Raw genomic sequence first — 27,711 nt, 5'->3', positions numbered from 1 at the left:
TTGGCTCTCACCAAGTGGTAATGCTCAATAAAATGCAGAAAATATGTACACTTATAATTTTGGCTTTTGCAAATAAGATTTTTATATCTTTAAGGTATTTTAATATTCATTTACCCATTTGACCAACTTTTAAGAAGCTGTTTACCGTCTCAAAAAGGAAGTGTTGCTTTCTTTGCATGTATCAGATGGTTTAAGTCTTGGTTGCAGGAGTTTCTATTTCTGTTCTCAAGTTTTATGAAATGCTAGCACTGGCTAAATTAAACTTCTTGAAAACAACATGATTTTTAGACTTACTGTTACATAGAATGAATAAAAAATTCTGTCTCAGTTCTGATTTGGAATTAGTACATTTATTTGTTCACATTTTCATTTACATTAAAAAAGCAAAAAACTTATTAAAAACTTCGAGACCTTCTACAGGAACCTCACATGAGGTATCTGTGACACACAATGCACTTCCAAACGACTGTCTTTCTTTTCTTTTTTAATGTCTTTAAGAGCTTGGGTTCACAATACTGCTTCTTCATTATTTGGTATATATGGGAACATTCTAACGATGTTCATACTAACAAACATAACCTTAAATACGCAACTCAGACTATGCAATTCAAACTATTAGATACATTTTAACATTGTTATTTTTGCAGACAGCATGATGCTAATACTTTCACAGGCTTATTAAATGTTTTAGCAAGTGTTGTTGTTCTTTAATGTTCTGCAGGCACCTGAATGGACAGAAGAGGACCTCAGCCAGCTGACAAGAAGTATGGTGAAGTTCCCAGGAGGGACCCCAGGTCGATGGGAAAAGATTGCCCACGAATTGGGTCGATCCGTGACAGATGTGAGTTCATTCAGATTTGCATTGTGTGGAGAGTGACAAACCACAAAGTGCCACCTAGGTAGAAGGCAGACATAGACACATCCAACACGATCTCTGGAGAAAGGCTCCAATCCTTTTAGGACCTGGAAGTAAACAATTAACGAAATAGGCAAGAAGTAGATGTCAGCCGGTCCCCTGGTCTACATTAGGAATTCTAGTGTTGGGAGACTTAAGCTACTATGACCTAATCACAGAAAAACAACGCTAGCTTTTATGTTTAGAGTGACCCCTTTAGCTATGGGAAAAAATATTGGATTAGCCCAAAAGTTCGTAAGATGTTATGGAAAAATCCAAATGAATATTTGGCTAATCCACTAGTTCTCTGATCAGAATTAGTTATATTTCAGCTGGATCTTCTTAACATTGAAGTACACACTGCTATAGGTAGACTGGTGGTTTGCATTAGTTAAATAAGCAATATTCCAATTATGTTTTTATTTAAAGGATGATACCTACAATTCATTTTCACAAGTTAACAAAAAAATTTACATGCATATAACTTTGTAATTATATGTAAAATAATTGTTTATATATGCTCTAAATACAAATAATATATAATCCTATATAATTTAATTATATGATTAGTTATACCTACCATTTAAAAGACCAATGTTTATCTGGAAAGTTTAACACTGGAAATTTAGGGCAGAGAATCTTACAGAAGTACCCACTACAGCACCAGGTATGTACTAAATATTCAGTAAATGTTTAATTTGAAATGGAGACATCTTTATTTTCATCAATATGATCCTTATTTTCATAAATGACTAAATATTCTTTACTAAATTTACTTCAAAATTACAGATCTAAAATATTGAAGGAGTTACTGAAATCAAAGATTCATATTTCTCATGTTCAATTCTGTTACTATACTTTTGGGTCTTTTTTTGATAGTGAACAATTTTATAACCCTGCAAAATGATTAATAAGCACAACTACCAAAAAAACAAAAACAAAAACCCACCTGTTGCATAAATGTTATTTTTCACAGTAAACTTTTCCACTTTTTAATTCAGAAACAAAACATTGCTTGTCATTTTTTATTTGGACAGGAGCTGCCTTGAGAATTTCAAATTGTATATTGTTTTCACTACCATATAGTAGGTGTTTTTAAAATCACATTTAAAAGACTTAAAATTTTTCATGAGATGTTTTAATTATTTTAAGAGTTAAAGTCTGATCATGTGGTAAGTCAGCCCTTGATTTTATCTTTATAACTTTTGGGGGTTTTTTGTTTTTTTGCTTTTTTCAAGATAAGACCAGTTATCTTAAGTGACTAGAAAAGGTAACCTTATGGCTTTTCTCTTCAGCTAAGAATGTTAGGGAATATGCATTTTATTATCTTGTTGTAAGGTTGTTTGTAAAGATGTTAATAATGCCTTTGCCTTATCAGTAATCTGACCAGATTAAAGATGTTCCATGGTTACTGATGTTTTAAGTACTATGATCCTCTATATAACTACTGTTATTAAAAGCTGCTAAAATACTTTTAGAGTTATAAAACAGGCATTGGTTTAAAAGGGCCCCAAAACTTACAGTTCAATTGGCTGATAAGTGTCTCCTTTGAAGAGAGAACTGCCTTTAACTTTTAATAGTGCCCAACTGCAGATAAAAAGTAGAGCAGTATTTTAATGTATTGTCATTAAAATCTTAGCCTTTATTCTCAAGAGGAGAGAGATGAAAGTTTAAACGTTAATATTGTTGTTGCTTAGTCACTAAGTCATGTCCAACTTTTTTGAGACACTACGCCTGCCAGGCTCCTCTGTCCATGGAATTTTTTAGGCAAGAATACTGGAGTGGGTTGCCATTTCCTTCCTCTGGGAGATGCTAATATACATGACATGTAACCAACAGAGCCTTGGAATGGCTGTTTAGTATCATAGATCTAGAAAATCAAGGGAACTGTAAAGAGTAGCCTTGGTGTAGATAAAGACATCTTTTCACACTTTTGCAAATTCATCCCATAATTTTTTTTCTTTTAGGCTTACCCAAGGGAGAATGATTCCATGGCTATAATATTAATAGATATTTTTTACTTATATCATGGAAGGAGCAAACATGACTGTGAGATTTTTTTTCCCAAGTATTTAGTTGTATTTTCATAATACCAAAAGTATCTTGGAAATAAATACTTAGAAAGCCTAAACTTTTGGGGCACCGAAAGTACCATGGTAACTTTTCTCTTAGTATACACATATATAGACCCATATTGTATTTTCATTCTGTGAGCATCATCTCCATAGCTGGATTGAACGTTTCATTTCAGCAACATACACACAAGCTGTAAGCCACTCTCTCTCTAAAAGGGAAGTGTCTGAAGACAACTTATTTAGTGGAACAGCAAGTTATACCGGAACAGCTGAAATGGGTCTGGCTAATACAGTTCCTTTAGTAGACTGTTAAGTGAAAGCTAACCACCCTTTAGAAGATCACTTATTTTGCCTTATGGTGTTAATTAGATTTGTTTTCATTAAGTATTCGACTGTTGAAAAGAAACCCAGTTTTGCTGTCACTGGAGCCTCTGCATACTGACCAGATCACCTGTACCAGTTCTCTTCAGCTCTGCACCTCTGTTCTTTGACCTGTTTTCTTGCTAAATGTGTAACTTCAGGCAGAGCTCTCTGTCCTTCAAGAAACAATTGACCTTTTTTAGGGAGGGGTTAGAGTGTATCCATGGTGGAATGTATGTGTTCTTTATTTGAGTTGACAGATTACAATGAAAAACTCATTTTGCTCCTCAATTAAGGAGTTTTCAGTATTGTCATAATTACTAGTTAAATTGCTAGGTTCTAATCTGGATAAATACAAGGAATGTTACTAGCTTTATTAAAAAAATACAAAATATATTTTAACTCAAATATACCTAAACTATAAGACTTAACCTTATTACAGATGAAATATTTTAAATATTAATATATGCCTTTCAGCAAATAATTCTGGTAACCACAAAGGACACTCAAATTGTAAAAACAACAGAGGAAACAAAAAACTGTCTGGCATGTAAAACCAATTTTAATGTGATTATTAGCTGCAGGTTTTTTAAATTAAGGTCAGGGAGCCTCAGATTTCTTGCTTGTGTAGTAGTATCTTTTTCTCTTGCCTGAAAAGGATGTAAACTGATTCTGCTTCTCTCCATAATCATAATCTCTTGCATTCTGGTTGTGATAACAGACCGATTGGAGATTTTCTGCCAGCTTGGAAAAGGCCCAGGTAGGCAGCAAAACAAAAGATAGGTAAAAATAAAAGATAGGTAGATAGATTTAAACAGACTTTAGTAATTAGCTTAGTGCCAATATGAGAGTTGTGTAGTTAGATAACTCTCCCATATGCAGGTGAAAAAGAGAGAGTATAATAAAATTCCTGATTTTATTTTCTATAGCCACAACTAGAGAGAAGATACTTGTTGGGGGAACTTACATTTTTTGAAACAACTGTCATAATATATAAGTGACTTATTCAATAGAAAATAAGACTTTTATCAGTGAACTAAGTATATAGTGTATATATATATAATGCTAAAGGCATATATTAACATTTAAAATATTTCATCTATAATAAGGGCTTCCAAAGTAGGTGTTTCAGTTTAGATGTATCTCAGTTAAAATATACTTTGCATTGATTTTTTAACAAATTTAACAAATAACTTTCCATGTATTTATCCAGAGTAGAATTTAGTAATTTAACTCATACTTTGGCAAACATGTTATTGCTGTTACTTTTAGAGTCAAACTACTACTAGACAAGTTGTAAAGGTCCTCGTAGTCTCATAAACACAGAACATTTTTTGTTTCTCATCATTGCGCATATAAAGTATGTGAAAAGTTCTCTTGATGACCAGCCTTGTCTGTGTTCCTCTTCCTCCCTCCCTCCCCCTCTCAACCCTTAAAGATATTAAATTTTAGAAAGGAATGGGTCCTTTATTCCATTCTTCTTGCTAGATGAGTCACTAGCTAGTCTAATAAATTTTCAATCTGATAGTAACAGATAATAATGTGCTACCAAATCTTTCTCTCACACACATCTGTTATATGTCATTCCAGACTTCAGTCTTCTTATACAGGCATACAACTACATAATTTTAACAGTATTAGTTTGTATTCTGCCCTTTTCACTTTGCTATGAAACACAGGCTTAGACTTCCATGACAGCAAAGATCCACGTCATTGTTCTAAACACATACACACTCCCATGTTGTCTCAATATAATTAAGGAGCACCCAACTGACTGTCACTTAAGTTTTTCTTTTTTTGCAATTTTATTGGGATGTCTTTTTTTTTTTTAATTCATTCATCTTTCCATTTATATATTTCCTTAGCGTGTATGCCTAGGAATAGAGCTGCTTGATTCAAGAATATGGATGTTTTTAGAACCTTTGGTGACTCTAAAATTGGCCTCCAGAGAAGCTGTAACAATATACAATGTCCCTGGTGGTGTGAGAGAGGACACTTTCTCATAGTCTCATAAACAAAATTTTTTTTTTCATCACTGCTCATCAAGTAAGTGAAAAGTGCTAGTGCACTTATTTCTGTAACTTACCTCCTTATTGGCCTCATTTTGAATGGAGTTTGTGTTAATTCATTACAATTTAAGTATAATCTTACCTTCTGCAGAAGCTTTGCCATTTTATCTTTTGTTATCTTTGAATGTATTAGCTAACAATTCCAAAGAAATATTATATTGCAAATAACAGTGATTAGACTTTTTTGCTCAACATTTTAGTAAGAAAACCCAATGTCTGATCAAGTCTAGTATCAGTCTGATATGAGAAATACATTATTATGCTAGGGAAATTTTCTTCACTTTAATTCTTACAGTTCTAATTAGAACTGTATAATAAAATTTTATTACAGTTATGTTCAGGAATAGAAGTGAAATTTTAACAATAGTTTTTTTAACATCCCTTGACATGATCATATAACTTTTCTCATATGACCTAGTAAGGATGAATATATTACCAAGGTCCCCCTTTGTATTTCCAAGATAAACTTTACTTGGTCATGTTATTTTAATAAACTGAATTTGATTTGTTATTTAGGATTCTTACATTTATGTATCACAGTAAAATTATTACAGTACTTTTTATTACACTAAAAGAATTGTTAGTGTTTTGTTAATTGGATATCTTTAAGTAGGGTTATACCTGCCTTCTAACATCTAAAAGGTCGAGAGAAACAGAAGTGTGCTGTGAACAAAATAAGCATCCAAATAAATGAAGCAGAATGGCTGAAAGCCGTCATCAGGAAAATCCCCTTGAGAGCAGAAGAAAAAGACAATTTTAAAACACTATAGAAAAGAGAAGAAATACATGGAATCAGTCCAAAAGCTCAAAGTCTGATTAAAAGGAGTTCCGGTGAGAGAGACGCAGAAAACAGACATGAGGGCATTACTCAATACAAGAGACAAAGAAGTTCTCCAGGATGAAGGAACGAACAAACACCTGAGACCAACTTGTGAGAGCCTTCTAAAGTGGGCTAGAATACCTGGAAAAGATCCGGGGGAGCTTCAGGAACACTGAGACCCCCCCCTAAGGAGCCCTTTAAAGCTTCTCAGGGGAAAACTCTCCACATTAAAGCAGTTCAGTGACAGCGGAGCACTTGGCGGCACGGACGCCGAGAGGCCGGTGAACGGCGGCCCCCCTCACGCGGAAGCGGTCCTGAGTCTAGGACAGAGCAGTTCCGCCGGTAAATGCAGAGGGTGAGGGCTCTGCCCGTTCTGGAAAGCTTCCTGAGGTGGCACTCCAGGAAGTTAGGGATAAGTCAATACAGAGGAAGACACGGAACCCTCGAAAAAGTGGACCAAGCCTAGTGAATAGAAATCCTGAGTCCCTACAGTGATAGGGCTGGGTGAAGAGCGCAGGAAGTCCATGTTGGATCCAAAGAACAAAAGACTGTGAGAGCAGCTGCAGAAATTCATATATGTGAACAAAAAGCAACTAGAAACTCCACAAACAGAAAACCACAGTCCAGATTTAAGTTCAGCCATATCTCAGAGTCAATTTCAGGCCACCAGATTAAAGCAAATATCACAGTAAAGTGACCCGTACAAATTTTCTGGTTTTCCAATGCACGTAAAAGTTATGTTTACATTATATTGTTGTCTGTTAACTGTGCAATAGTAGTATATCCAAAAAATACACATACCTTAACTAAAAATAATTTATTGCTAAAAAATGAAAACTATCATCTGAGCCTTCAGTGAGTCATAATCTTTTCTACAGTAGTAACATCAAAGATCACCACAACAAATATAATAATGAAATTGTTTGAAATATTGTGAAAATTACCAAAATGTGGCACGGAGACACAAAATGAGCAGATGCTACTGGGAAAACGGTGCCCATAAACCTTCCTGAGTGGAGTAAGTAGCCACAGGTGCACAGAGTAGCCACAAGCCTGCAACTTAAAAAACCAGTGTCTGCTTGTGTACTAACAAACGGAATGATAGAAACAGCAGAAGAACCTGATAGTGATAATATTCTCTAATAATTATCAACTATTTAATTACTAAAATTAAATAATTATATTATTACTCACTAATAATTTTAATGACACAAGAAACATGATCACAGTGCAGTACTTGTCTTTATAGTGAGTACTGTTAACTGCAATCTGGTAATGTGAGATCTTACATATTTTATAAATGGTTTTTCAATTTTTTAAATCAATTGTGGAAGACGATCACAAGCTGTCCATCAAGTATGTCCTCTCCTTGTCTAGTAATGGAGAAGGCAGGCCCACATTTGCCCAGAAACGCTGCGCTTGGCAGCGCTCTAAGCTCTGCAGTGGCTCAGGCACCAGTTTCTTCTCAGAGGAACGTGAGTAAAGGAACCTGTGTTCCTGGGAGCTCTTCCTCCCTTTCCCTTCCAGGACTGGACCAGCAACAGCCACAACCGTACAGACAGAGATAGTTGCCTAAAGAATGGTAGGGAAGCATGACGGAAAGAAACTGAACATATGGAGTAAAAGAGAAACTGTAGATAGTGACAAAGTCCATGAAGAAAAAGCAGAGTAAGAAGTTCAAGTGAAATTCTGAGGAAAGTCCTCTCTCAGAGGTAATATTTGAGCAGAGACACAAAGCAACTGAGGGAGTGAGGTTGTGTGAGAAAGAGTGCTCCAGGTAGAAGAAACAGTGTTTGCAGGAGCATGCAGAGCCCAGCAAGGAGGGCAGTGTGGCTGAGCAGGAGGGGTTTAGAGAAGATGAGGCCAAAAGGTAGTGGAGGACCATGCAGGACCTCAGTAGTTAAGGTAAAAATTTTGAATTTTACTCTGAGACAGGAAAGGTTTGAGCAAAAGAGTGCAAGATCTAAATGGAGAAGATGCTGTGGCAGGGCAACTGTGGGAGCAGGAAAGTAGGCCAAGCAAGAGGTTATTTCAGTTGTCCTCACAAGAGACAGTGGTAGTTTGGACCAGGGGTTATTGGTAGAGGTGGGAAATACAGGTTGAATAAGCATGTTAGTTGGGTATGTATACTTGTAACCAGTACTGTGAACATACAGATGGCCAATAGGCACATGAAAAGATGCTCAGTATCACTATTAGAGAAATGCGAATCAGAACTACAAGGAGGTATCACCTCACACCAGTCAGAATAGTCATCATTAAAAAGTCTATAAATAATTCTGGAGAGGGTGTGAAGAAGAGGGACCCCTCTTGCACTGTTGGTGGGAATGTAAATTTATACAGCCACTAGGGAGAACAGTTGGAGAAGGCAGTGGCACCCCACTCCAGTACTCTTGCCTGGAAAATCCCACGGACCGAGGAGCCTGGTGGGCTGCAGTCCATGGGGTTGCTTAGAGTCAGATGTGACTGAGTGACTTCACTTTCATGCACTGGAGAAGGAAATGTTCTTGCCCAGTGTTCTTGCCCAGAGAATCGCAGGGACGGTGGAGCCTGGTGGGCTGCTGTCTATGGGGTTGCACAGAGTCGGACACGACTGAAGCGACTTAGCAGCAGCAGTAGGGAGAACAGTATCAGTTCAGTTGCTCAATCATGTCCAACTCTTTGTGACCCCGTGGACACCACGGCCTCCCTGTTCATCACCAACTCCCGGAGTTTCCTCAAACTCATGTCCATCGAGTCGGTGATGCCATCCAACCATCTCATCCTCTGTCGTCCCTTTCTCCTCCCACCTTCAATCTTTCCCAGCATCAGGGTCTTTTCAAATGAGTCAGTTCTTTGCATCAGGTGGCCAAAATATTGGAGTTTCAGCTTCAGTCCTTCCAATGAATATTCAGGACTGATCTCCTTTAGGATGGACTGGTTGGATCTCCTTGCAGTCCAAGGGACTCTCAAGAGTCTTCTCCAACCTCACAGTTCAAAAACATCAATTCTTCAGTGCTCAGCTTTCTTTACAGTTCAACTTTCACATCCATACATGACTACTGGAAAAACCACAGCTTTGACTAGACAGACCTTTGTTGGCAAAGTAATGTCTCTGCTTTTGAATATGCTGTCCAGGTCTGTCATACCTTTTCTTCCAAGGAACAAGCGTCTTTTAATTTCATGGCTGCAGTCACCATCTGCAGTGATTTTGGAGCCCAAGAAAATAAAGTCTCTCACTGTTCCCCCATCTATTTGCCATGAAGTGATGGGACTGGATGCCATGATCTTAGTTTTCTGAATGTTGAGTTTTAAGCCTACACTTTCACTCTCCTCTTTCACTTTCATCAAGTCTCTTTAGTTCTTCTTTGTGAGATGAACAACTTCTTCTTTGAGAACAGTATGGCAGTTCCTTAAAAAATTAAAAATAGAACTGCCATATGACCCTGCAGTCCCACTCCTGGCCATATATCCAGAAGAGACAAAAAACTATAGTTCGAAAAGATACATGCATCCCAATGTTCATAGCAGCACTATTTTTTTAAATTCAGTTTTTAAAAATAATAATATTTATTGTTTTAAGATAATTTCTAGGGTGATTTCTTATTCAGTGATAGGTAGCTGGTAAAAGAAATAAAGCATTGTAACTCACCTGAAGGTGCTATTTTACCCATGCTATCTCATGGTGAAAACTGCCACTGTATAGCAGCTCTATTTATGATAGCCAAGACATAGAATCAGTCTAAGTGTCCATTTACAGATGAATAAAGATATGATATGTGTACACAAATGGACTATTACTCAGCCATAAAAAATGACAAATAATGCCATTTGCAAAAACATAGGTGAACCTAGACATTAGCATATTGAGTGAAGTCAGACAAATATCATATGATATCACTTATATGTGGAATCTTAAAAAATTGTGTAAATGAACTTCTTTACAAAACAAATAGACTCATAGACATAGATAACAAACACATGGTTACCAAAGGGAATAGTGAGGGAGGGGGATAAATTAGGAGCTTGGGATTAACAAACAATTATGTATAAAATAAATAAAGACCTACTGAATAGCACAGGGAATGATATTTAATATCTTGTAATCTATAATGGAAAGGAATCTGAAAAAAATATGTATATATATATATATATATATATATATATATATATATATATATATAACTGGGTCACTTTGCTGTACACCCAAAACCAACACAACATTGTAAACGTACTATAATTCAATTTTTTTAATGGTTAAAAAAACAGTGCTCAGAAAAAAATTTTTTTAAAGAACTGGACAAAAATGCATGCCTCTTGAGTGTAGGGTACATGGTTTTCGATCAAAAGCCCTTGTTGTAAACTGCTTTTTTAAAGTTATGTATAAGTATTAACTTCATTTTAAAAACACTTAGAAATTTAAAAACAAAAGATTTTACTTTTAGTATCTTTCCATGTCAATATATATATATAGGTCTACCTCCTTCTTCTTAATTTTTATTATAAAAGCTTTATTAATTTACAGAACTAGAAAAACAGTCCTAAAATTCGTATGGAACCACAACAGATCCCAAGTAGCCAAAACAATGTTGAGAGAGAACAAAGTTTGGAGACATCACATGTCCTATTTTCAAAATGTTATAAAGCCACAGTAATCAAAACAGTAAGGTACTGGCAGCGAATCCCTAGGTCAGGAAGGTAGTAGGAACCTTCAGCCTCTATTGAAATACTTTCCAGACCACCGCCGCAACAAAGACAGCTTTACTAGAGGATTTCTAGAGCCATCTATTAATATGTTTGCTGTCTGTATTTCCCTGTCAAAGGGCCTTGAAGGCTGATTTGATTGTTCTAGCAAAGGAATAATTACTGTCAGACCCCTGTCCTCCTTTCATTTGGTCCTTATTTCATCTGGGTCTTCCTCCACAGAGGATACAGCTTAAGATGGGGCAACAGAATAATGGAGGGAGATGAACAAGGTATTTACCAGCCTGCATACACTTCAGCAGGGTGACAGGTATCACCCACAGGTGTCTCTGATACACACCGGGGAAATCAAAGTACAAAGGGCTTGAATCTACTAAATTCACCTAGTTGGTGATTGGCAGTAACTCAGGGAAAGCAGTGCAGAACTGGCTTTCTTGAGAGGTGAGGCCAAACTCCCACACTGTCAATACGTAAGCCTGTTTTTGATCGCTCTTTTCCTTACTTGAAACTGCCTGCAGTGCAGGAGACCAGGGTTTGATCCCTGGGTTGGGAAGATCCCCTGGAGAAGGAAACGGCAACCCACTCCAGTATCCTTGCCTGGAAAATCTCATGGACAGAGGAGCCTGGTGGTCTGCAGTCCATTGGGTCGCAAAGAGTCAGGCACGACTGAGCGACTAACACAAATCACAAACACTTTCCTTACTTTAGCGAACACTGATTTTGAAGTAAAAAACTTTTAAAGCAATGAACAATGATTTTCTTCCTTATAAGCAATACTCCTAGTTAATTTGAAATCTGTCAACAAGTATGCAAGCAGTAACCACATTGGAAGCTCCTTGAGGTGGATAACACTAGACCTTTTATATCAGGAGTCCCCAGTCTCCTGGATCTAAAGCCTGATAATCTGAGGGTAAGCTGATGTAATAGTAATAAAGTGTACAATAAATGTAATGCACTTAAACCATCCCAAAACCATCCCCCCAACCCATCCAACAGAAATATTGTCTTCCACAAAACCTGTCTCTGGGGTCAAAAAGCTAGGGGATCACTGTTATATGTACACCACTGTTCTCAGTACAGTGACAGGCCAAGGCAATACTTAATAAATCTTTGGTGATTCAACTGAAATGAAAGCTATTTCATTAAGAATATCACATCTAACAAAAGCCCAGGACCAGATGGCTTCACAGCTGAATTCTACCGAAAATTTAGAGAAGAGCTAACACCTATCTTACTCAAACTCTTCCAGAAAATTGCAGAAGAAGGTAGACTTCCAAACTCATTCTATGAGGCCACCATCACCCTAATTCCAAAACCAGACAAAGATGCCACAAAAAAAGAAAACTACAGGCCAATATCACTGATGAACATAGATGCAAAAATCCTTAACAAAATTCTAGCAAACAGAATCCAACAACATATTAAAAAGATCATACATCATGACCAAGTGGGCTTTATCCCAGGAATGCAAGGATTCTTTAATATCCGCAAATCAATCAATGTAATACACCACATTAACAAATTGAAAGATAAAAACCATATGATTCTCTCAATAGATGCAGAAAAAGCCTTTGACAAAATTCAACATCCATTTATGATAAAAACTCCAGAAAACAGGAATAGAAGGAACATACGTCAACATAATAAAAGCTATATATGACAAATCCACAGCAAACATTATCCTCAATGGTGAAAAAATGAAAGCATTTCCCCTAAAACTAGGAACAAGACAAGGGTGCCCACTCTCACCACTACTATTCAACATAGTTTTGAAAGTTTTGGCCACAGCAATCAGAGCAGAAAAAGAAATAAAAGGAATCCAGATAGGAAAAGAAGAAGTGAAACTTTCACTGTTTGCAGATGACATGATCCTCTACATAGAAAACCCTAAAGACTCTACCAGAAAATTATTAGAGCTAATCAATGAATATAGTAAAGTTGCAGGATGTAAAATTAACACAGAGAAATCCCTTGCATTCCTATACACTAACAATGAGAAAACAGAAAGAGAAATTAAGGAAACAATACCATTCACCATTGCAACAAAAAGAATAAAATACTTAGGAGTATATCTACCTAAAGAAACAGAAGACCTATACATAGAAAACTATGAAACACTGATGAAAGAAATCAAAGAGGACATAAATAGATGGAGAAATATACCGTGTTCATGGATTGGAAGAATCAATATTGTGAAAATGACTAAACTTACCCAAAGCAATCTATAGATTCAGTGCAATCCCTATCAAGCTGCCAACAGTATTCTTCACAGAACTAGAACAAATAATTTCGCAATTTGTATGGAAATACAAAAAACCTCGGCTAGCCAAAGCAATCTCGAGAAAAAAGAATGGAACTGGAGGAATCAACCTGCCTGACTTCAGGCTCTACTACAAAGCCACAGTCATCAAGACAGTATGGTACTGGCACAAAGACAGAAATATAGATCAATGTAACAAAATAGAAAGCCCAGAGATAAATCCATGTACCTATGGACACCTTATCTTCAACAAAGGAGGCAAGAATATACAATAGAAAAAAGACAACCTCTTTAACAAGTGGTGCTTGGGAAAACTGGTCAACCATTGTAAAATAATGAAACTAGAACACTTTCTAACACCATACACAAAAATAAACTCAAAATGGATGAAAGATCTAAATGTAAGACCAGAAACTATATAACTCCTAGAGGAGAACATAGGCAAAACACTCTCCAACATAAATCACAGCAAGATCCTCTATGACCCACCTCCCAGAATATTGGAAATAAAAGTAAAAATAAACAAATGGGGCCTAATGAAACTTGAAAACTTTTGCACAACAAAGGAAACTATAAGCAAGGTGAAAAGACAGCCTTCAGAATGGGAGAAAATAATAGCAAATGAAGAAACGGACAATGGATTAATCTCAAAAATATACAAGCAACTCCTCCAGCTCAATTCCAGAAAAATAAATGACCCAATCAAAAAATAGGCCAAAGATCTAAACAGACATTTCTGCAAAGAAGACATACAGATGGCTAACAAACACATGAAAAGATGCTCAACATCACTCATAATCAGAGAAATGCAAATCAAAACCTCAATGAGGTACCATTACACACCAGTCAGGATGGCTGCTATCCAAAAGTCTACAAGCAATAAGTGCTGGAGAGGGTGTGGAGAAAAGGGAACCCTCTTACACTCTTGGTGGGAATGCAAACTAGTACAGCCACTATGGAGAACAGTGTGGAGATTTCTTAAAAAACTGGAATTAGAACTGCCATATGACCCAGCAATCCCACTTCTGGGCATATACACTGAGGAAACCAGATCTGAAAGAGACACATGCACCCCAGTGTTCATCTCAGCACTGTTTATAATTGCCAGGACATGGAAGCAACCTAGATGCCCAACAGCAGACGAATGGATAAGGAAGCTGTGGTACATATACACCATGGAATATTACTCAGTCATTAAAAAGAATTCATTTGAATCAGTTCTAATGAGATGGATGAAACTTTATACAGAGTGAAGTAAGCCAGAAAGATAAAGACCAATACAGTATACTAACGCATATATATGGAATTTAGAAAGATGGTAATGATAACCCTATATGCAAAACAGAGAAAGAGACACAGATGTACAGAACAGACTTTTAGACTCTGTGGGAGAAGGCGAGGGTGGGATGTTCAGAGAGAACAGCATTGAAACAAGTATACTATCAAGGGTGAAACAGATCACCAGCTCAGGTTGGACGCATGACACCAGTGCTCAGGGCTGGTGCACTGGGAAGACCCAGAAGGATGGGATGGAGAGAGAGGCGGGAGGGGGGATCAGGATGGGGAATACATGTAAATCCATGGCTAATTCATTTCAATGTATGACAAAAACCACTGCAATGATGTAAAGTATTTAGCCTCCAGCTAGTAAAAATAAATGGGGGAAAAAAAAAAAAAAAGAATATCACATCTAGGGAATTCCCTCTTGGTCCAGTGGTTAGAACTCTGCACTCTCACTGCAGAGGGCCCAAGTTCAGTCCCTGGTTGGGGAACTAAGATTCCACAAGCTACATGGTGTGGCCATAAAGTAAATAAATCATGTCATATCTAGTAAATCACAGAATATTTGATCTAAAAAGAAATCATTAGTGCACTCTTTTATGGATAAAGAAGTGGGAAGAGAACAGAATTTAAAAGAAAACCTGGCTTTGGTGTCCTACCACCACCATTTATGGGCTGTGTGATTCTCCCCATATCACTCTGAGCTTCAGTTTCCTTGTCTATCATCTGAATTTCACAGGGCAGCTGGGGGGTGACATATGAAAGCATTATGAAAATACTTTGTTATTATGAACCATTACACAATTGTAAATCTCCATAATAATTACATCACAGATGTGGGTTACAGAAAGAGATGAAAGTTCAAGGCCGCAAAGCTAGTTAACAGCAACCTGGGACTAGAACCCAGATTGTCTGACTCTTATTTAAGCTACACCATCATCTTGGTTTAGCAAAGACTTTATTTTTAACCCTGTATGTAGGCAGCACTATTTGTTTGTTGTACCTAGATCAGATATTATCTTCAAAGTGAAATATTTTGGTTTTCTGAGGTTCTGGGTCACAGGGAGACAAATTTGAGAGCTAAGTATTTCATGTCCCAAGATACTGGCCAATCCATGGGGCTATAATTCCACAGAGCTCTAGAAGTGGTTGCTTTCCTTTGACTACTTGAACCACAGAAATATTCAGCATCTCATTAAGCTCTCACTGAACACTGTTCCTCCTCCTTGGTGATTCATTCAAGCAAAGCATACTTGCAGACTACATGAAACATTTTCTATATAGACTCCCATTTACCAGTCTTTTGTTTTTCCCTGGATCTTATTTAGTGTCCTCTATTACTAATGTACTGAGTTTATAATTTCTACTCACTCATCAGAACCTTATATCTTACCAAAAGGACAGATCCACTTTCAAGTCTAGATCCAATTTACTAGTTACAATGACATCCACTTTGAATACCATGGATGTTTTATTCATGAAGGGCACTGGTTTTTCACAGTATAATCTATGGTCTGGTGATAGCATCATAGTTTATGGTGGGGATTTATTTTATTATCATGAACTTTTTGCTTAACTCTGTCTTATGTATAGCTCAGAGATACAGCAAGTCAATAGATGGTGAGTGACCCTTAGGCAGATGCTAGTAAGTGTTAATGCAATTTAAAACTGCTTCCTTGTGCTAAAAATTTCCTCATTAAAAAAGAGGAAAGTGGGTGAACATATGTTGGGTTGTTACAATATCTTGCTGGTAAGACTAAAAATATTTGCAAAACTATACTACTGTCTGTCGACAGTAGTATATTCTCTCAGTAAATGGGCCATCTACATTACTTGTAGATGTAATCAGGAAGTTAATGGAAGGCCCTCTTTCTTAATGATTAAGATGAACACTATTATTATTTCTTGTATTTTCTATCCAGACAGAGAATCCAGAGAAAATTTTAAAGACATTGGAGAAATAATAAGAATGAACAGCACTGCTTTCTACCAGTTGGAAACATTTTTCAGGTGGTTTATTTTATGTTCAGGTAACAGAGTGCCCTTTTATTTGAAATTACAATAGTTCCTGATTATAACGAGTGATAGATTCAGCAGAAAGTTGGCCAAAATTAAATACAACCAAATGAAAATACAGTTGCTCCTTGAACAGCATGACAGACATACCAATGCCCTCACAGCTGAAAATCCACATATAACTTTGCAGTCAGCCCTCTGTATCCACAGTTCTGCCTCCTCAGATTCAGCCAATTGTGTACTGTATAGTACTTTAGTACATTTTATTGGAGAAAAGCCACTTAAAAGTGATTCAAACCTGTGCAGTTCAAATCAGTGTTTACTTGAGGGCTAAATGGAATGAACCTCACAGTTACATAATTTTTATTATTAGAATACTTAAAATGTCACTAAGTCAGCCAGAATTTGAAACGTATAACTTGAGGTTATCACTAATAGCCAATATTTATTTTCTAAGTTATCTGAGGATGCCAGAAATATGAGTAATATACTTTATATAGCTCAGAAAATTGGAACATTCTTCTGTATATTGAGTAGAAATGTGCCACTATGTAACTGTTCACTGACTCTTAACTGTACCCTATGGAATATAATTTTCATTTTGTTAATTTTCTGTTACTTTCATCAGTATTTTCACTGGAAGGAATGAAACCTATTTTAGGTTTTTTTCATTCACTTCAGCCTAAACCCATATATCCCAGAATTGATTATAAAGCCCCTGTTTCATAAGAAATTTAAAGATAACTTTAGGTGTAACTACATGAAGAAACAGGATTATAAAGTATTTTCTGCTTGGAATCAGAACATGGTGAAACACATTTACCTACAATTCTACAATCCAGGTAACTTAATACACATGTGGATAGTGTTATCCAAAAGCCCACCTAAGCCAGTAGCCCACAATATTATTTTTTCTCATACTGAGGAAGAAGAGAAGCCTTGTCTATATGCACCTATGTAGGAATATAGGTCTTCTCCCAAAAGTAAGCTAGAAAAAAGCCACAAATCTACATTAAGACAGAGACCATATCTAATATAATTGTATATGATATAAAAGCAGAATGAGTACTGGAAAATGCATTCTAGAATATGCTAGTGAAGTAATACTAAACACTCATGACTAAACTGGCACTCATGTTACCAAAGTCATCTAGATCAGAGAGAAATGGATTTAGTGAAAACCAAGTCACTTCCAGTGTCATCTCTATTTTCAGATGACATGATATTACATATAGAAAACCCTAAAGATGCCATCTAAAAACTGTTAATAAACTACTTCAGTAAAATCATAGGCAACAAAATCACTATACAAAAGTTAGTTGTAACTCTGTATACCAACCAACAAACTAACAAAAATAGCAATTAACAATTCCATATACAAGAGCATCAAAAAGAATAAAGTGCTAGTTATAAATTTAACCAAGAAGATGAAAGATCCATTCACTGAAAACTATAAGACATTGAGGGAAGAAACTGAAGGAGACACAAATAAATGGAAAGATATTTTGTATTCATTTCATGCTAAGTTGCTTCAGTTGTGTCTGACTCTTTGTGACCTGGAGCCCACCAGGTACCTCTGTCCTTGAGATTCTCCAGGCAAGAACACTGGAATGGACTGCTGTGCCTTCCTCCAGAGATCTTCCTAATCCAGGGATCAAACTGTGTCTCTTACATCTCCTGACTTTACCACTAGCAGCACCTGGGAAGCCCATGTTCATGATTGGAAGAATTTAACACTGTTAAATTGTCCATACCACCTAAAGTGATCTACAGATCCAATATAAAACCTCTCAAAATTCTAATGGCATTTTTCACTGAAATAGAAAAAGTAGTCTGAAAAATCCCAGATAGCCAAAGCAATCTTGGAGGGGAAAAAAAAAGCAGGAGGGATCACATTTCTGAGTTCAACTTATATTGCAAAGTGATAATAATCAGAACAGTATGGCACTGGCATTAAAAACATAATAGAGAGGCCAGAAATAAACCCATTGGTTTACTAATTAGAACAAAAAGTTTTAACATTAGTACAAAAACATGAAAGATCCCTAATAATCAAAGCTATCTTGAGAAAGGAAAACAGAGCTGGAGGAATCAGGCTCCTTGACTTCAGACTACAAGCTACAGTACTCAAGAGTATGGGACTGGCACAAAGACAGAAATACAGATCAATGGTACAGGATAGACAGCACAAAGATAAACCCACACACCTACCCTAACCCTATGCCTATGGTGACCTAATCTATGACAAAGGAGGCAAGAATATACAAAGGAGAAAAGATAATCTCTTCAATAAGCGGTGCTGGGGAAACTGGACAACTACATTTAAAAGAATGAAATTAGAACATTCCCTAACACCATACACACAAAAAACCGCAAGATGGATTAAAGACCTAAATGTAAGACCAGACACTATATAAAACTCTTAGAGGAACACACAGGAAAAACACTCTGAGAAAATCACAGCAAGATCTTTTTGTGATGCATATCCTAGAGTAATGAAAATAGACAAATGGGACCTAATTAAACTAAAAAGCTTCTGCACAGCAAAGGAAACCATAAGATGAAAAGACAACCCTCAGAATGGGAGAAAATATTTACAAATGAAGCAACTAACAAAGGATTAATCTTCAAAATATACAAACAGCTCATGAAGCTCAATATTAAAACAGCCTAATCAAAAAAATGGGCAAAAAACCTAAATAGATATTTGCTCAAAAAAAAAAAAAAAAAAAGTACAGATGGCCAAGAGGCACATGAAAAGATGCTCTACATCACTAATTGTCAGAGCAATACAAATCAGAACAATGACATATCACCTCATGCTATTCAGAATGGCCATCAAAAAGTCTACAAGCAAATGCTGGGGGTGGTGTGGAGAAAAGGGAACCGTCTTACACTGTTAGTGGGAATGTAAATTGATAACAGCCACTATGAAGAACAATATGGAGGCTCCTTTAAAAGACTTAATATAGAACTACCATGTGACCCAGCCATCCCACTGCTGGGCATATATCCTGAGAAAACCATAATTCAAAAACACACATGTACCACAGTGTTCACTGCAGCACTATTTACAATATCCAGGGGATGGAAGCAACCTAGATGTCCATCAACAGATAAAGGTATAAAGAAGACGTGGCACATGTATGTAATGGAATGTTACTCAGCCATAAAAAAGGAATGAAATTGGGTCATTTACAGAGATGTAGATGGCTCCAGAGTTTGTTATACAGAGTGAAGTCAGTCAGAAAGAGAAAAACAAATATCGCATAATAACACATACATGTGGAATCCAGAAAAATGGTACAGATGAACCTATCTGCAGGGCAGAAATAGAGACACAGACAGAGAGAACAAGCATGTGGACACAGTGGGGGAAGGAAGGGTGGGGCAGATTGGGAGATTAGGATTTTACACATATATACTGCCATATGTAAAACAGGTAGCCAGTGGGAAGCTACTGTCTATGTATAACACAGGGAGCTCAGGCGAGTGCTTTGCAATGACCTAGATGGCTGGGATGGTGGGCAGTGGCTGACAGCGAGGTCCAGCAAGGAGGGATGTATGTAATACAGCTGATTCATGTTGTACAGCAGAAAGACAACAGTGTAAAGCACCTGTACTCCAATAAAAAAATATTTATTAACAGAAATAAACCCACTGGTTTATTTTTATTAATATGGGTAACTAATTTTTGACAAAGCCAAGAATATACAATGAGAAAAGGATAGTCTGTTTAATAAATGGTCTTGGGAAACTGGACAGTCACATGTAAAGGATTAAGACAGGCTTCTGTCTTAAGACACACACAAAACTAACTCAAGATAGACAGATTTGAACATGAGACCCAAAACCATAAAACTAGAAGAAAATGTAGGGAATAAGCCCCTTGACATTAGTCTTCATGTTGATTTTTTAGATTTGACAACAAAAGCAAAGGTAACCAAAAATAAAAACAAGTGGGACTACATAAAATTAAAAAGCTTCTACACAGGAAACCGTCAACAAAATAAAAATGAAACCTATGGAATGGGAGAAAATACCTGCAAACCATACATCCAATAAGGGAGTAACATTAAAATATACAAGGATCTCATAGAAATACAATACCAAAAAACCCCAAATAATTCATTTTTAAAAAGGCAAATGTGGCTAACAAGAATATGAAAAGATGTGCAACATCATTAATCATCAAGGAGATGCAAATAAAAAATACAGTGAGGTCACCTCAAAACCTGTTATATGAATAAAACAAGAGAGATAACATGCTGGTGAGGATGTGGAGAAAAGAAAATTCTTGTAGACTTTTGGTGAGAATGTAAACTTGTACAGCCACTATGGAAAACTGTATGAAGGTTCCTCAAGAAATTTAAAACAGAACTACTATATGATCCAGCAATCCCACTTCTGGGTATATATCCAAAGGAAACAAAATTGTTATCTCAAAGACATCTGCACTCCCATTTTCATAGCAACATTATTCACAATAGCCGGTGTATAGAAACAAAGTGTTCTTCAACTGATGCACGTGTGCACAAAATATGTTTATACACACACATACAGTGGAGTATTATTCAGCCAAAAGTCAAGATTCATACAAAAATTGCAGAAAAGTAGCTGCCAGGACTAGGAGATGGGGGAGATAAGGAGAGGTTGGTGCAAAGGTATAAACTTTCAACTATAAATTGAATAAGGTTTGAGGATCTGACATAGAACATGGTGACTATAGTTGATAACACTGTACTGTATAACTGAAATTTGCTAAGTAAGAACTTAAATGTTCTCAACAAAAACTATTGAAGAGAAATTCTCAGGAAAAAAGGATCAACCATTTTGTGGCACCAGGAGATATGTTCTTGGCAAAGAGGATAGAATATTAAAATAATTGTTGAACCACATAAAATTGGAAAGTTGACCAGTTGTTTTCTTACATGTTTAAATTGCCTTTTTAAGTAGGAGAAAAGTATGGCCCCAGAATGATTATAGTGATATTTACCATTCATTTCATTATTTAAAACTGAGGATCTGAAAGACTCAGGTTATAGTAGCTATTTGTTTTGTGTGGTATGGATAGTCCAGACTGTGATATATGCATAGTCCCCGACTTAAAATGGTTCAGCTTGACTATTTTTCAGTTTTATGATAGTGCGAAAGCAATACACCTTCAGTAGAAACTATACTTCAAATTTTGACTTTTGGTCTTTTCCCAGGCTGGTGATATGTAGTACAGTACTCTCCATGATGTTGGCTAGTGGCAGTGACGTGATGAGTAAACAACTGATACACTTACAACCACTTGCAGTACAGTATTCAATAAATTACATGAGATATAAAATACTTTATTATAAAATAGGCTTTGTGTTAGATGATTCTGTCCAGTTTTAGGCTCATGTAAGTGTTCAGAGTATGTTTAAGGGGAGTGTTAGTCGCTCAGTTGTGTCTGATTCTTTGGGACCCCATGGACTGTAGCCCACCAGGCTCCTCTGTCCACTGAGTTCTCCAGGCAAGAATACTGGAGTGGGTTGCCATGCCCCTTTTCCAGGGGATTTTTCCGACCCAGGGATCAAACCCGGGTCTCCTACATTGCAGGCAGTTTATTTACCATCTGGCCAAAAGCTTTGGTGCTCATGTTCAGTAGGTTAGGTATAGTGAAAACATTCTCAACATAGCCTCCACGGATCACTGTCTTGTTGTGGCAAAGGGGCTTGTGCAGCTCAGTGAAGCTATGAGCCATGCCGTGTAGGGCCACCCAAGACAGATGGGTCATAGCGGAGAGTTCTGACAAAACGTGACCCACTAAAGCCTTTGACTGTGTGGATCATAACAAATTGTGGAAAAAAGCTCTTAAGAGATGGGAATACCAGACCATCTTACGTGTCTCCTGAGAAACCTGTATGGGGGTCAAGAAGCAACAGTTAGAACCCTGTATGGAACAACTGATGGTTCAGGACTGAGAAAGGAGTACAACAGGGCTGTCTGCCGTCACCCTGTCTGTTTAACCTGTATGCTGAGCACATCATCAGAAATGCTGGGCTGGAGTAGTTACAAGCTGGAATCAAGACAGGTGGGAGAAACATCAACAACCTCAGATATACGGATGATACCACTCTAATGGCAGAAAGTGAAGAGGAACTAAAGAGCCTCTTCATGAGGGTGAAAGAGGAGAGTGAAAGAGTTGACTTAAAACTAATATTTAAAAAAAAAAAAAGATCATGGCATCCGGCCCCATATTTCATAGCAAATAGAAGGGAAAAAGGTGGAAGCAGTGAGAGATTTCCTCTTCTTGGGCTGTGGACGGTGACTGCAGCCATGAAATCAGAAGGTGACTGCTTCTTGGCAGGAACACAATGACAAACCCAGACAGTGTGTTGAAAAGTAGACATTACTCTGCAGACAAAGATGTATATAGTCAAGGCTGTGGTTTTCCCATGAGAGCTGGACCATAAAGAAGGCAGAACACCAAAGAATGGATGCCTTCAAACTGTAGTGCTGGAGAAGGCTCCTGAAAGTCTGTTGGACAGCACAGAGATCAAACCAGTCAATCTTAAGGGAAATCAACACTGAATACTTGTCAGAAGAACTGATGCTGAAGATGAAGCTCCAATATTTTGGTCATCTGATGCGAACAGCCAACTCACTGGAAAAGTCCCTGATGCTGGGAAAGATTGAGGGCAGAAGGAGAAGAGGGTGTCAGAGGGAGATGGCTGGATGGCATCACTGATGCAGTGGACATGAAACTGGGCAAACTTTGGGAGATGGTGAGGGATGGGGAGGCCTAGCGTGCTGCAGTCCACGGGCTTGCAAAGAGTCAGACACTGGGTGACTGAACAACAGCAGCCCCAGCATAAATCAGGAAGACCTATGCTGTATTCAGAATTCTGTCAGTACAAGGAGTTAACTAACCACGTATTCTCAAACCAGCGCATGGATAATAACTTCTTTGGGAGGAGTCTTTCTGGAGTTGTAACAAATACCAACTATTGACCTCAGAAACCATCCCTTCAAAGGAACCACAATTTGATTTGATTTCTTTGTGGAGTAATTTATGCCCTCATGCATTTTGTAGAAAACAGAGCTTCAGGCAGCAATTAATGGAGTTTAACAGCTGGTTGTGGTCAGGTAAAGAGAGGAAGAGAGTCCTGCAAATACTACTAGACTAGCATCCCAAGATGACTGGGCATCATACCACACCTATCCGAGGAACAGCATCAGAGCTAATGCTGTAGGGGCAGAGGGCAATAGGCCTCACTAAGATAATCTAGCCATCCACTAAAATAACATGCAAATAAAACAAATCTCAATTGGGGGAAGGGTGTGGTGAGGGGAAAATCACTAACCAGAATTGCTGCAATATATTATCTGAAAGTTCAGTTTTGAACAAAAATAATGAGCCTTGAAGACGAAAATATGACCCATGTATTAGAACAGAGGCAAGAGAAACTGCCCTGGAAGAGGAACCAGAGGGGACTCCCTGACTGCCAGGGGCTGAGACCCTCGAGCTCCCAAGGCAGGGGCCAGGGTCAGTCCTTGGTCAGGGAACTATACGTCAGATCCTACATGCTGCAGTTAAGAGTTCACATGTCACAACTAACAGACTAAAGATCTTGTATGCTGCAACTGAGACTTGGCACAGCCAAATAAATAAACACTTAAAGAAAAGGGGGTGACCAAATATATGATTTCACAGAAAAAGACCTCAAAATAACAATTTTAAATGTGTGAGATAGAAATTATTTTTAAAAATAATAAAAGAACCAGGGGAGATTCAAGTATAATAATTACAATTCTAAAAATTCACTAGAGATACTCCACAGTAAACTGACAGGAAAGAATTAGCAAACTTGAAGATAGATCAATAGAGAAATTCAAGCTGAGGGACAGAGGGGAAAACAAAAGAACAGTGAACAGAGCCTCAGAAAAAACACCAACATATGCATAATGGGAGTCAGGAGAGAAAGGAGGGGGAAAAGTCCAAAGAGTGTGTGGTTGAAAACTTTCCAAGTTTACTGAAAAATGCTAACCTAAATACATCAGGAAACTCAGTAATTCTGAGTAGGATAAGTTCAAGAATATCAACAAAAGATGCATCATAATAAAAATGCAGGGAGTCAAAATAAGGAGAAAATTTTGAAGGCAGCAAGGAAGAAATGACTTGTGACTTAGAAGGGAAACCCCTCCCTGTAAAATTAACAGCCTTCTTCTCAACATAAATCATGAAGGCCAGGATGCAGTGGAATAACATATTCAGAGTACTGAAGAAAAACTTGCGGACCAGCAAAACTTTATCCAAAAAAAAAAAGGCAAAAAAACTTTTCAATGTAAACAAAAACTGAAGTTCTTCAGTCTGAAAGCAAGTAACCCCAGGTGGTAATTTGAATCCACATGAAAAAGAGCACCAGGAAAGGTAATTAGGTAATTTTAAAAGACAGTATAAATATATGTTTTCTCCTTAACTGATTTAGAAAGCAGTTGTAAATAATAGCTACATGTTATTCTCAGGCCTATAACATATAGAAAGGTAATATTTGTGTAATATATTTACCAACAACAGCACAAAGGATGTGAGTGGCAGCAAGGCTGTATGGGCTGAGTAAACCACTACAGAAGGTGAAGTAGTAACTTTAAGTGTTGCTGGATTTCTGACATGAGCAGATACAGTTTATATAATGGACAGACTACAGTGCAGGGGTAAAGAGAACAAAGCTGTATAGCGGTAATGTTTCTGTATGTCCCTGAATTAAGGCAGTATAAATCTGAAGCTGACTGTCACAAGTTAAGATGTATATGGTAAACCCTAGAGCAACCTCTTAAAAAAAAAACTCAATAAAGTACAGTAAAAAAAAAAAAAAAAAAAAAGCTACATTAGAAAATATTCACTTATGCCAAAGAAAGCAATAATAGAGGAACAAAAAAAGACATTAAAAGTTAAATTCAACTATATCAGTAATAACATTAAGTGTAAATGGATTAAATAATCCAGTCAAAAGAGAGTTTTTCAGAGAGGATTAAAAAAAAGTCATGATTCATCCCTGTGTAGTCTACAGGAAATACACTTTAGAGTCATAGAGAGAGATAAAATGAAGGAAAAAGGAAGGAAAAAATATCATGCAAATAGCAACCTTAATAAAGCTGGAGTGGCTATACTAATATTAAATATACTTCAAAACAAGAAATAGTTGTACAGATAAAGAACATTTTATAATAGTTAAAAGGCCAATCCAAGAAAATATAAGTTACAAGCATGTGCATCTAATACAGCACCAAAATACATTTAGCAAAAACTGAGATAAATGAAAACAGAAACAGGTGATTCAACAATAATAGTTGGAAACTTCCGTGCCCCCTTCTTTCAGTAATGGAGAAAACAAACTAGACAGAAGATCAACAAGTAAGATTTGAATGATAAGATAAATCAGGTAGACCTAACAGACATCTGTATAACACTTTATCCAACAACAACAGAAAATACATTCTTCCAGTAAATGTGAAACATATTCCAAGACAATGTGCTCGGTGATCAAATAACTTCAATAAGTTTAAAAGGACAGAAGTAATATACTCTCTGATCCCAAAGGAATGAGATTGGAAATCAGTAGCAGGGGAAAAATGGGAAAAGCAATAAATATGTCTAAATTAAGCCACAGAATACTAAACAACAAATTAATCAAAGACGAAATCCCAGGAATCCCCTGCAGTCCAGTGGCTAGGACCCTGAGCTTTCACTTCTGGGGGCCTGGGTTCAATCCCTGGTCAGGGAGGGTCCTGCAAGCCACGTGGCACAGCCAAAAGTAAGAGGAGAAAAGAAGTCACAAGGGGAATCAAAATTCTTAAAGATAAATGAAAGTGAAGACACAGTACACCTGGTTTTAAGGAATGCAGCTAATGAAGTTCATAGAAATGTATGTATAAATGTCTTTATTAAGAAAGAAGAAAGATCTCAAACCAATAATTTAAACTACCACCTTTAAACACTGGGAAAACAACAACCTATACTTAAAGCAAGCAGAAGGAAAGAAACAAGAAAAAAAAAAATAGACCAGAAATGAGTGAAATAGACTAGAGACTGGAAAAGTAGAGAAAAGTCAATGAATCCAAAAGCTGATTCTTGGAAAATATTAATAAGATTGACAATCACTTAACTAGATTGACCAAAAAAGAAAGAAAGGACTCAAATTAACAGAATCAAAATGGAAAGAGACAGCACTACTAAACTTATAGAAATAAAAAGGACTGTAGAGGAATACTGTGAAGTGTAGGCCTAGAGACTGGATACCTATTTCTCTAATAGCTATCAATGGAATGGACAAATTCCTAGAAAGACATAAACTACTAGAACTGAATCAAAGAAGAAATAGAAAAGCAAAACAGACCTATTAACAATTGAAGAGACTGAATCAGTAATTTAAAAAAAAAACTATTCACAAAGAAAAGCCCAGGCCCATATGGCTTCACTGCTGAATTCTACCAAACATTTAAAGAAGAATTAATACCAAAACTTCACAAATCTTCCCAAATATAGAAGAGGGGGAATACCTCGCAAAGGATTTTATAAGCCGCTATTACCCTAACAGCAAACCAAAGACATGAGCAGAAAACTACAGACTAGTGTTTCATGTGAATATGAATATAAAAATTCTCAACAAAATATAGCACACTGGATCCAGAAACTTATAAAAGGTTCAATATCTGAAAATCAATTAATGTAAACTCATCATCAGTTCATAGATTTTCCCTGTAGCTCAGATGGTAAAGAATCTGCCTGCAATGCAGGAGACCTGGGTTCGATCCCTGGGTCAAGAAGATCCTCTGGAGAAGGGAATGGCAATCCACTCCAGTATTCTTGCCTGGAGAATCCCATGGATAGAGGAGCCTGACAGGCCATAGTTCGTGGGGTCACAAAGAGTCGGACACGACTGAGCGACTAACAGACACATATGCATCATCAGTTCAGGTCAGTCACTCAGTCGCATCTGACTCTGCAACCCCACAGACTGCAGCACGCTAGGCTTCCCTGTCCATCACCAACTCTTGCGGAAGCTCATGTCCATCAAATCAGTGATGCCATCCAACCATCTCATCCTCTGTTGTCTCCTTCTCCTGCTGCCTTCAATCCTTCCCAGCATCAGGGTCTTTTCCAATGAGTCAGTTCTTTGCATCAGGTGGCCAGAGTATTGGAGTTTCAGCTTCAGCATCAGTCCTTCCAATGAATATTCAGGACTGATTTCTTTTAGGATGGGCTGGTCTGATCTCCA

General features: G+C 37.2%; 1 protein-coding gene and 2 long non-coding RNA genes across 3 annotated transcripts in view; 2 read left to right on the top strand and 1 right to left on the bottom strand.

The window, feature by feature from the left end:
- Nucleotides 1–27,711, top strand: part of DNAJC1 (DnaJ heat shock protein family (Hsp40) member C1) — a 182,432-nt gene that overhangs the window by 144,762 nt on the left and 9,959 nt on the right. The window contains exon 9 of the mRNA XM_070472057.1: nucleotides 722–841. Coding sequence (XP_070328158.1) covers nucleotides 722–841 — 120 coding nt within the window. The remainder of the gene's footprint in view (nucleotides 1–721; nucleotides 842–27,711) is intronic.
- LOC139036571 (uncharacterized) lies at nucleotides 329–6,571 on the bottom strand. Its single transcript, XR_011489386.1, has 3 exons — nucleotides 6,361–6,571; nucleotides 2,417–2,482; nucleotides 329–963 (listed from the first exon to the last, which is right to left on the bottom strand). It is a non-coding gene; the product is annotated as an uncharacterized lncRNA (long non-coding RNA).
- On the top strand, nucleotides 961–26,623 carry LOC139036572 (uncharacterized). The gene is made up of 2 exons (XR_011489387.1): nucleotides 961–5,376; nucleotides 16,366–26,623. It is a non-coding gene; the product is annotated as an uncharacterized lncRNA (long non-coding RNA).

The sequence above is a fragment of the Odocoileus virginianus genome, chromosome 9, assembly GCF_023699985.2.
Source record: "Odocoileus virginianus isolate 20LAN1187 ecotype Illinois chromosome 9, Ovbor_1.2, whole genome shotgun sequence".
NCBI lineage: Eukaryota > Metazoa > Chordata > Mammalia > Artiodactyla > Cervidae > Odocoileus > Odocoileus virginianus.
This window is presented reverse-complemented; position numbering and strand designations above follow the sequence as displayed.